Source organism: Zingiber officinale, chromosome 4B (genome assembly GCF_018446385.1).
Source record: "Zingiber officinale cultivar Zhangliang chromosome 4B, Zo_v1.1, whole genome shotgun sequence".
In the NCBI taxonomy this organism is placed as follows: Eukaryota; Viridiplantae; Streptophyta; class Magnoliopsida; order Zingiberales; family Zingiberaceae; genus Zingiber; species Zingiber officinale.
In genome coordinates this window covers 32,454,964-32,467,384 of record NC_055993.1, presented here as the reverse complement: position 1 = coordinate 32,467,384, position 12,421 = coordinate 32,454,964, and the positions used below count along the sequence as shown (strand labels likewise).

At 33.8% G+C, this 12,421-nt stretch overlaps 1 protein-coding gene across 1 annotated transcript in view; it reads right to left on the bottom strand.

Moving 5' to 3' along the window:
• Nucleotides 1-6,804: 6,804 nt before the first annotated feature.
• Nucleotides 6,805-12,421, bottom strand: part of LOC121978185 (protein transport protein Sec24-like At4g32640) — a 72,578-nt gene continuing 66,961 nt past the window's right edge. The window contains exons 20-21 of the mRNA XM_042530561.1: nt 7,312-7,421; nt 6,805-7,218 (exon numbers count right to left, since the gene is read on the bottom strand). Coding sequence (XP_042386495.1) covers nt 6,805-7,218; nt 7,312-7,421 — 524 coding nt within the window. The remainder of the gene's footprint in view (nt 7,219-7,311; nt 7,422-12,421) is intronic.

Genomic DNA, 12,421 nt, shown 5'->3' with positions numbered 1-12,421 from the left:
GCTCAGAAACGTCTGTCAATTTCTTATTGTCATATATGGATGCGTTGTTGCATGGCACAATCATAACATGTAGGCATTGATGAACACAAGGATTAAATTTTCTTTTGTTGACTGGTGCTCATACCAGTCAAATGAAGTTCCAGCATAAGGAATATGGAACAGTTCATCCCACATAACATGTCCCACTTACCAATGTGGTCAGATGATACCAAGTTTGGCACTAACTCCAATGACTTCTATTGTCAACTGGAACCATGGCTGCTCGTTGTCAACAAAAACACCAATGTTTATCTTGGGGTTTAAATGGCTAGAATGACAAGCTGAGATCGGTTTAAGCATTTCCCCCTTTTTCTGGTATTTCTGTTCAATCCACTTTTGGCGCTCTAAAATCTCTTAACCCTCAGAAGACCAGTACAAGTGGCTTATGTGGTCATGAAAGATGGCAGGATGTTTCATTTGGAAAAAAGAAAATGTTAAACAATTCATGCATAAAATTGAACAGCCAAAGAGGAAGATGTTGTAGATGAATGAATATAGTAACTTCTTAGTTTTTCAACTGTCTAAGAAAGGTATAAATTAAGGTTTTAATTTCATTTTATTCTGGTCAGCACAAGTGAAACTTATTTCGCATGTAGACTAGCATGCAAGAAGCTGATGTGATAACCAAAAACTTATTCTACCTGTCTAATAGCACCAAGGTTTAAAATTTTTAGTTGTGTCAAAGTTTCAATATATTATCGGAATGATATATAGTTCAGTACCATATCGTGCCATGTCGTGTCGTGTTGATACAATTTCGGCACTTTTTAAAATATAAAATATATTAATTAAAAATATTTTTAGAAATATTTGATTATTATAGATGCTTATTATTAAGTTATAATTTGAAATGCTCATTATATATTATTAAAATTGTGACAGCCTCACGTTTGCGGTACCGACCGGCAGCCGGCACAAGATTAAAATCCTTGAGTTGCACACAAGAAGCTTTAGTACTCTCAGTATAAGGGCAAAGGAAGGAGGTCGATTTGCAAAAATCTTCCGTAGTTCCTCATGAGCATGTTCCTAAATAGTAGGTGTCTGTTGTTCATAGGTTCTGTTGCAATTGCACTGAAAGTGAGTGGAGTAGGTTGATTTGCAGACTAGTTGTTCTTGGGCCTTCCCTCCCATCGATGATTCGCTTTTCCAAGGAAACGAATATCACTCCGTACCGGGAGGCACGAACAATTTTTACCGTTCCGCTGCTCGGTCGAAACTGACGACAGACGAGCTACAATTTTGGCGCATGATACGCACGCATCCACAACAGTAGGCGCGATCGATTAATCGCGATAGAAGGAATCGAATCGATTCCTTCTATCACGCGATCGATTACATAAGGAATCGATTCCTTCTGTAATTTCGACACGTGATGCACGCGCATCCACAACAACACACACGATCGATTAATCGCGACAGAAGGAATCGATTCGATTCCTTCTGTCGCGATTAATCAATCGCTGTAAAAAAATCTATAAAAAGGCACTAGAGAGCGATCAATCAGCAAGCAAGGCGAGCTGCGAGGCGAGGCAACAGTGGCAAGGCGAGGCAACAGCGGCGAGACGACAGCGGCAAGGAGGCAGCGGCGAGGCGACAGCGGCGAGTCGGTAGCAAGGGCGGCGACCACTCCGAAGGTATGATTTCCCCTATTCATCGACGTCCCCGTCTCGAATACATGGCAGGCGACGCCAAGAAGAGTCGCCAGAAGCCTGCAACGGCACCAAAATCGTCGTCGGACGCCTCCAGTGGCGACGAAGGCGTCCCGCGACGCCTTCGGCGCCATCGGACTCGCGATCTGCCACTGCGCCCGTCGCTATGCGCGCTGCGTGCCGTAGTTTTTAAAAAATAAATTAAATTTTAGATTTAATTAATTTAAACAATTCTCAAGGAAGTGTGATATTTCAAACAAGCTTTTATAAACTCTAATTAAACTATCCCAATAAAATATATAAAAATATATAATTAAAATTAAAATTTTAATTTTAATTAATATTTTGAAAAATTATTTTTTAATGTTTTAAATTGCATTTAAAAATTTTAAAAAATTATAATGAATCAGATTTATATTTTAATAATTTTTTTGAATTTTTAAATGAAATTTATAAATTCAAAAAAATTATAAAAATTCAGATATATATTTTAATATTTTTTTATTCTTTTAAATTTCATTTAAAAATATTCTAAAAAAAATTTAAAAATTCTAAAAAAATCTAATATATTAAATTTATATTCTGATATTTTTGTTATTTTATATTTTGTACAAATAATAATTAATTAATTAATTAGTATAATTATTATATATATAATAATATTTTTCTGTTAATTTATATATTTATTATAGATAATATTTTTTTATTTTAGAATTAATTTAAAATTTTAATCTATGAATATTAACATATTTAATTTTTATACTTTTTATGATTCCTGCTTCCTCAACATATAAATATATATATTTTTGTCAAAAAAAAAATGTTTCATCATATATATTTTTGTCTGAGAATGTTTTTACTTGATATGTTTAGGAAATATTATATATCTTTTATTTTAAAAAATTTGTATGCAGTCAAGTTTATGATTTCTAATAAAATACTTATAATCTTGTGTAATTCTGATCATTCTAAATTGAGAAAGATGAATTAATATTTTTAGAAAATTGTTTCAAATTTCAGAAATTGCTCTTTATAGTTTATATACTTAATTTATAAATACACAATGATAAATACATTCTTGATATTATAAAATGATGACCATTACCTGAAAATGTGTATTATTCATAATTTTTATATAATGCATAGGCAATGACACCAAAACAACAATCTCATGATCCAACTTGGAGACACGCGTGTCGATTAGAAAATCGATTCCATTGGCAATGTTTACATTACAATATGATTGGATGTGGCGATGGGGTCACATGCCTAAAACAACATCTTGCTTGTGGATATCCGAATATTTCTAATTGTCTAAAAGTTTCTCAAGAAGTTCGTCGTGCAATGAAAAAGGAACTTGATGGCAAACAAATATTAAAGTATAAACAACACCAACAGTGTGAACTTGTAAATAGCCGAAGCTCTAAAGAAGCAATGTATGATGAAATGGAAAGCCGTGGTGAAATTCCAAATGATGAAGACTTTTTAGCAGCTCTTAGTGCCTCTCGAACTCAATATGACTATGAGCAAAATATGCGACATAGAAGTGGCTCTAGTGTCAATGGAAGTGGCTCAACTACTGCAGCAACATTAGGAAGGAGTGCAAGTGTTCGTATTACTTCAACACAAGGTGATATTGGTTATTTTTTTCCTTCTATGAGAGGAATACATGTAGTTGATATTGCTGATATTGATCCACTAGCATTCCCAGACCAAGCTAGCAAACAGACTAGGATTAATGATGCATATTCAAAAGATAAGAAGAAATCAATCGGTAAAAGTATTGCTAAGTTTTTTTTTCCATTTTAATCATATTCCCCCTAATGCAGCAAACAACACATACTACCGTAGCATGGTGTCCAACATCTAAAAATCTGGTCCTCATATTCAACCTCCTACATATGAAATTGTTGGTCCATATTTAGATGAACAAGTGGAGGAGATCAAGACTTAGATCCTATCATGCAAGAAGCAATGGAGCTTATATGGGGTTACATACATGGATGAGCATTATCAACTTTCTACTATACTGCAATAGAAATGTGATATTTCATAAATCTATTGATGCAACTACAGACTATCATGATGCACCCTACATATATCGTTTGATGGATAGTGTAGTTCACGAGATAAGTGCAGAACATATAGTACAGGTGATTACAGATAATGGTGCCAACTTTAAAAGGGTTGGAGAGTTATTAGAGCAAAAGTATCAAACATTATTTTGGACACCATGCGCAGCACACTATATCGATTTGATAATGGCAGATATCAATAAGCTTGATATAATGAAGGTAGTTAAAAAAGGACAATCTATAACAAAATTCCTCTATAATCATCATTGGGTTCATGGATTAATGAGGAAAATTTATTGATGGGGAGATTCTATGACCAGAAGCGACTAGATTTGCTACTCACTTTCTCCTGTTAAAATCGTTGAATCAGAAAAAAGTCAGATTGATTGGGAAGCCTCTCGATATTCTAACACGACCGAAGGTAAGGAGGTGCAAAAAAATTATTATATCTGTCAAATTTTGGAACTATATCACATATATTCTTATAGCAATAGAACCATTGTACGTTATTCTACGTAAAGTTGATATGGATAAGAAGCCACAAATGGACAACGTTTACCGCCTAATTCATAAAGCAAAAGAGGAAATCAAGAAGTGTCTACAATCACCGACCAAGTATCAACATTACATTAATATAATCACTACAAGATGGGACGATCAAATGGGAAAATCTATTCATTTGGTCGGTACGTATTTTTTAATGATAAAGAATTTTTAATATTGTTATTAATAATTATATATGTTTAATTATTATAGGTTATTATCTCAATCCGACATATAAATACCGTTATAATCTTATTAAAAATGATGATTTATTAGTGGCCCTCAGACATATAATATCAAGACTACATACAAATAGAAAATTAATTGCTGAGACTATTAATGAAAGTCAATTATTTCGAGAGGGGTTCATTTAGCGATCCTATTGCAGTGTCATGTAGATCAAAATGAATGCGGTAAATATAGTAAAAATTATTACTAATTACTGTCAACAAATATAAATACTATTTCAATTTTATTCTTATTTATTTTACAACTGAGTGGTGGTTACAATATGGAGGATCAACTCCAAATTTGAAAAAGATTGTAGTACGAATTTTATTGTAGTACGTTCATTTTCAAATTGTAGTACAAATTTGAAAATGAACGTCTTCAAGTGGTTATGAAAGAAATTGGTCAACTTTCTCCCTCATTCATACAAAAGTATGAAATCGTCTTTCTTATCGTTGCTTGGAGAAGATGGTCTACGTTCATTATAATATGCGTCTTCAACTAAGAGCAATAACAGAGGAGAATGAAGAACAAGAGTCTGGTGATGTAGACCCATTTGATATTGAATTTGTCCAAACTGAGAATGATCCAATGATAGATTGGTGGAGCGCTGTTGAGGCTGAGAATTCATTACTTGATGAAGCAGGAGACCCACCACGACCATCTCAATTTCTTACTCAACAGATTGAAAAAATACAAACTAGAGGAGATAGATGAAGCTTTTGATCAAGAATTTTGATTTTATAGATCTCGATCTAAACGTTTTCAAACATCCCAACCCCAAACCCAACCAAAGTCCATAGATAAAGGCAAAGGAAAAGCTCCTGCAATTTTTACTAAAAAGAAAGAAAAAGGCAAACCTCCTACTTTTACAGGAAGAGGTCAATTGAGAATTAGAGAAATCCACTCGATGCAATTGATGAGCAAGAACCTATGTAGCATGGATACGGGTACGGGTATCGTATCGGACATGACACGGATACGACGATACGAAATTTTTTGAAAATATAAGACACGATACGGCTAGAATACGGCAATTATATATATATATATATATATATAATTAAAAATCCTAGAATAGAAAACCATATTACATCAATCATAATATCCATTATAAATAAAAAGTAAACATAACAAAATATAAAACACTAAATCCATATTAAACAAGTTAAAAAAAAATTAAACATCCATATCTGTCTCATCACCAACACCGCCTTCGTCAGTAAATAAGACTGACTCCAACTTAGGTTAATCAAGAGACAAATTGACAATTTCAAGGATAGCAGCACCCTCCATGTCCATGGAATCAAATCCATCTGCTCCAACATCCCACATCTTACTTTCTCCTTCGTTATAATGTGGACTCCTCCTAGATAAAAGACGAAGATTATAGTGAACATATACCAAATCTTCCGCTCTTTGTGGTGTTATCTTGTTCCTCTTCAATGAGTATATGAAATTGTAGGTACTCCAATTTCTCCCACAACAAGAAGAAGAAGATGGTTGTCCAAGTAGCTTTAAAGCTAAACTTTGAAGAGTTGGTGCAGAAGCACCATGGATAACCCACCACTTAATTAGAGACATCAAACCTCGATCACGCATTGCATCATTATCAAAAAAAATCATCAATGGCAGCTGAAAAAGTGGCAAACTCCTCATTGACACTTCTTCGTTCGGATGAATTGGAGTAATATCTTTCAATGCACTTTTTCCTTTCCCTTGAAACTTCGATGTCCCTATGAGGAGGAAGACGATTGGGAAATTCTTGGAGCCACTCATGGCTATAATACCTATATAAAAAGATTGATAGTTTATTAGTTTAACATCAATCATAAACTAATATTTCTAATTTGCTAAAACTTAGAAAGTAAAATTTTTTAGAGCTTTACCTTGGATTCAAAGAATGCACCAAATAATGTAGAGATGTATTGCTTTTATTCCATCGGTCCATCAGAATATTATGAACAATCACATAAAACTTTGAATCTTCACTATGAGCCCCCTTTGAGATAGCAACTCTCATTTTCTCTATCATTTCATCCCACCACTCATAGACTAAATGAAGACAAGATTGATCAGTGTCCATTTTCCTTAGTATCTCATAAATCAGACTTGTGAAAGCAAGTATATAATCAATCTTTTGCCAAAATAGATCATCCAATATATAGTACTTCACTACTTTGGCCTTCACTACATCATCCTCCTTGTACACATCCCATCTTTCACTAATCACCATGTTTTCAAGACATTTCTTGATTTGTCCAAACCTTTTAAGCGTAATGATCGTGGAAGCAAATCGAGTATCCGCAAGTGAGCATCTTCAAGTTTGAGTTATCGTTGAACATCGATAATCTCATATTGTGATTCAGGATAAAATTCTTGATCATTGAAGCATCATTTGCTACTTCTGCTATCCACTTGCACTCATCAAAGGCTTCTTTGTTTCGTAGAGAGTCAGTCGGTGCACAAATATTCTTCAAAGCAAGATTCAATATGTGCACAACACAAAGAGTCCAAAATAGGTGTGGATACTTTGCCTCAACGAGTAACCCAACAATTTTGCAAACAGGAGCATTATCTGTGACCACTTGGACAACATTCTGATGTCCCACTTCATTTATAGCATTAATGAGCAACTTAGAGATGAAAATTTTATCCTTGTACTCGCCTTCAAAATTTATCGCCTTCAAAAACATAGGACAACTTTCACACACGGCTATGGTATTAATTAGTGGTCTTCTTTGCACATCCGACCACCCATCACTACAAATACTAACCCCCTTTTGTTTCCAAATAGTTTTTGTTGGCTCTAACAGCTTTTCAATATGAGCTTTTTCTTTTTGAAGAAGTGAAGTTCTCAATAAATTGTATCCAGGTGGAAGATAACCTGGAATCGTTCGTTGAGTAGCCAAACTAATAGCATGAACATAATGAGGATTCCTAGCAATATTGAAAGATAATGCCCCGGTGCAAAAGAGCCTCGTAATTTCAGAGTGGAGCTCATCTCTAGCACTCAAGTTAAAGCTTTTTCAAGAGGGTCAAGTTATCCTTTCCTCTTCTTTGTTAGAGTTGGATCATCATTTTGCACAGGACCACTAAATGATGATTTTGAAGCCATGTTTGACGATGCAGATGACGAAGGCAACGAAACTTCTTTCGGTTTAGAATTCTTCTTTCTCAATTCTGAATCATCCACAAGTTGTTGCATACGCTTCATTTGATCCATTGTAACAGTCGTACAACCAGCAATTCCAAGCCCTTTTTGTTTTAACAGGTGTGCTTTCACCCTCGAATATGATCCTTTGCACACTTTAGTACATATATTGCATGATCAAGTGGCATTTCCTCCTCCAACTACCTTTTCCACCTTGGTTACAAATTTCCACAAAGGAGAATAATCATCAATATCCTCCTGTCCACTCTCATTTTGAAAACTTTCCATGGAAATAAGTTGAAAATAACAGAAACATATTGATCAATAGACTTTCCAACATTCTACTCACTACTGTACAATATTTTTCTTTTGGCGTAACAAATTAAAAAAGTGTTGTTCCATTGACCATTGCACTATCTGCACACTGCACAGGAAGCCCGAACCAAAATGTGCAGTGTTATAACTGCTATGAGAAAGGTCTCGTGGATGTACAGTTCTTTTTTCAAAAGAAAGAAAAACGAAAAAGCAATAACAAGTTCAGAACAGTGATTTCAGAAGAAAAAACAGAAAGGTAAACTTGCAAGAAACTAGAGGGCGGCGGCGAGTAGTGGTGAGGCGAGCAGGTGAGGCGAGCAAAGGCGAGCAGGCGGTGAGGCGAGCAGGCGACGAGGCAAGCAGAAGGCGAGGTTTGCAAAAGCTATCAGTTGCGATGTTTGCAGCGGCGAGAGCAGGGAGGAAATAATCAGGAGCAACAAAAGACCGAAGACAAGAATTTAGGCTTTTGTTATGCCAAATTCATTTTAATTTTTTTATTAATCAATCCTTATAAATTTATTATTTTTCAATTTAATCCTTATAACTTTTAATTTTTTACATTTGAGCCCAAACATATCCGGAAGCGTGTCTCATCCGTGTCTTAGTCGTATCCTAATCGTATCCGACTGGTCAAACTTTAAAAAAGTCAATGACACGAATTTTGTCGTATCCAACACGCGTATTTGCATGTCGTGTCCGTGTACGTGTCGTGTCCGTGTCCAACACTTGGAAATAACCTACAAGTGCCCGCTACACAGACAAGAACATAATAACAGTGATGAAACATCATCACCTTCTAACACTGTAGTCTGACGAGAAGTTCGAAATGAGGATAGTGATGTTGATAGCAGTGCAAGTACTCATGTAAGTGATAACAGTGGTGATACATCCAGTGGTAAAAATTATATTCTCCCTACTCTAGCACCGGAGCCATGGACATGTGAGATAGATTACACACATGCAACTCAAGATTATGATCATGGAGCTAGAAATAGTGTTATTCAATATCAACGTCGATATAAGGGTGACAAACAAAAGAAAGTTCATAATTATCAAGATATACGGGAGAGTTTAGCTGAGATTGATTCTGGTCGAAGTTCATCATACTCACAATCTTTTATTTATAACTCCAATGCATCATATGATGATCCATCATACCAGAACTCGGGACGTGTACTTATCCTTATCATGTGTCTGTACATGTACCCATTCCAATTTTGGTAGTTCCAATTCAAATCCAACATCTAGTGATGAATCGAGACACGCTGATGGACATGTGGAGAAATCAATAACAATATTGCATATTATGGGATGATTATTTAATCTGAGCGTTGGAGAACTATGAAGTTGACATAAGCAGAATGTTGCAAGAACCAATGCTTCCATCTGATTCATGCCACTCTTTTTGGTATTAATAAGGTAACATATTATGATGTATCAATTTTAATTCAAGTTATTGTAGATCAATTTTTTTTTAAGAAAACTATATTTAATTTTTTTTCTAACAATATTAAATTATTCAAAAATTGAGAATTTATATAAAATTAATGTACAACTTATTTTTAAATTATACACAATAAACAAATTTATCTAATAATTACTATATATAAATAAAAAAATACCGAAACAGTATCGGCACGGCACGATACGATACCAAAACTGTATCGTTCTGGTCTGGGACCGAAACCTCGGCACGGGTCTAAATTTTAAACCTTGCCCTTTTCTTCTTCATTTGTCTAAGAATAGTGTAAATGAAGTTTAAAATTCATTCATAGTAGGTCAACACAAGCAAAACTTATTCCACCCACCATGGCAAGCATATTCCACAGTTCCTCACGAGTCTCTTCCTCAATCAGAGGCTTTTATTACAATTCCTGTAACGGGTGAAGGGAGCAAGTGAAATTGTGAATGGTGTAAGTTGATTTGTGAGATGTCGTTGTTGGGCCTTTCTTACCTCCCATTGATGGCTCACTTCTTATTGTTTTCCTTTTTCTTGTACTTCTCAAAGTTTAAAATTTCAAACTATGCACTCTCTAACCAGATATGATTTTGATATTATATCATGCTAATATGATTTCAATATATGTTCAATTGAATTAATAATAAGGTTACTTTTAATTTGTATAAGTTGTATCTTTTAGTTAAGTTTTCCTTGACATTAGTTGTTTATTTAATAGTTAATTGCATTGCTAATACATGTTATTTATATTTGTTGATTAATATGATTACATTAACTTCATCCACGGTGAATAAACTCCACCATGGCCGGTCTCGAGCCCAAGTAAATGAGAGTTGCGTTAGGTTGTCAATCACCGTAAAACATAAGCAAATGTTATATATGGATCTACCAAACTATTATAATAATACTATTACTAGGTTGTTCTCCAGAAGGAATGCATTGTAGGATTTGATTGCAATGTCTCAGTAAGTACTGTTACATCTCCATAAGAACTTGGACGTAATATTAACTATATGCACCTTAACTTGAATAAGATAAAACATAGGAATACCAATTATATTAAATTTGGAACATGGAGAGTATGAATACATACTAGCAAAACAATGGAGGTAGTAAATATGATGATTATGAGAATAATTAATATTTTCTATTTACAAGAGACAAAATAGGTATGATAAAAGATAAAAATGATAGAGAACTCAGTTTTAAGTTATAATAGAAATAGTAAAACAAGAAATAGAGAAAATATTGTTGTAGATAGTTCGTTAAGGGACAAAATAATAGCAGTTAGAAAGGAATATAAGATCATAACTCTCAAAATAGTGATAGTAAAAGAAACTTCAAGTATAATTTGATAAAGACACCAAATATAGGTTAATGAGATAGTACAAAAAATTTCAACAATCGAAATGATTTTAAAAGGAGATTTAAATGAGCATGTAAAAGAAAGAAATGAGGAATATGATAGGATGCTAATTTTGGAATAAGAAATAAAGAAGGAAAAACTATAATGAATTTTGCAATAATATATGAACTTATAATAGTTAATATATTTTACAAGAAGAGAGAGCATAAAGTTACGTTCAAAAAAGTTAATAATAAATAGAAAATTAATTTACTTATGGTCAAGAAGAGAAAAAAAAACTATAAAGATTGCAAGGTCATCCTTTGAGAAAACTTAACTCAACATAGGTTAGTAGTATTAAATACACGCTTTAAGTATAATATTTGTAGAAAAAGAACATAGGTTAGTGGTATTACATACGCGCCTTAAGTATAATATTTGTAGAAGAAAAACATGCATGGCTGGATCAAGCGATGGTAGTTAAGAATGGGAAGCAAAGTATTTTTAAGAAAAGGGTAGAAACACAAATATTAAAAATACATAAATGACGACTTGAATACGTCATGGGATAAGATGATATTAAATTTAAAAATGCAGGCCAAGAACTTACTCACTGAACTAAGAGGATGAACACCACCAAATAAAGAATCTTGGTAGTGGAATGAGGACTGGTGGCTAATGGTAAACTTCCGTGGGGTAGGGTCGGTCACCCAGGCTTGACATTACCCAACCTGGTTAATCATTTGTTTTTTGGTAATGAAATGAGGAAATATAGGAAAAAGTGGGGAGAAATAGCATATAATCTAGTGTGCCCCTGTGAGAATGAAGAAAACTTAAAAAAAACATTTATAATCAAAAAAGAGGTTAAGAAAGCAATGAGTGAAATTAAAAATAAAACTTTTCATACGCTTGTAGCGACAGTTTGATACAAAAGGAGAAAGAGACATCAAGAGAGAAAAACAAAGGATCTTAACCATTAAGATGAATCTAATATGATATTAGTAATGGATGAGAAAATAAAGGAAAGATGAAAGAGGCATTTTTATCAACTTTTTAATAAAGATTTAAGTGACCAACTTAGCTTAGGAAATTTAAGTAGCTAGAGGAGTATAGAATTTAAATTTTTAAAAGTAGAATAGACATTAAATGGGATGCAGAATAAAAAAGCGATTGGACCGAATGATATTTCGATAGAGATATGAAAGTACCTAGGAAAGTAGAATATTGAATGACTTATGAAGTTATTCAACCTGATACTGAAAATGAAAAAAATGTTTGATCAATGAAAGGTAAGTACTTTAGTCTCATTTATAAAAACAAAGAAAATGTACAAAATTATGCAAATTTTAGGGGCATTAAGCTAATAAATCATACTATAAAACATGAAAAGAGTGACAGAAAAAAAATTAAGGAGACCAAGGTAACTAAAATCAATCTGGATTTGTACATGAAGGTCGACCCATTACCTAACACCTAAGCATTAGTTGGTTAGTCAATTGCTAGCACCTCGGTGATAGTTGGTTGATCCATTGCCTATCACCTAGGTGGTAGCTAGTCAACCAACTGCCTAGCACCTAGATTATAGGTGGAGTAGGCAATTATCATTAAAATAAT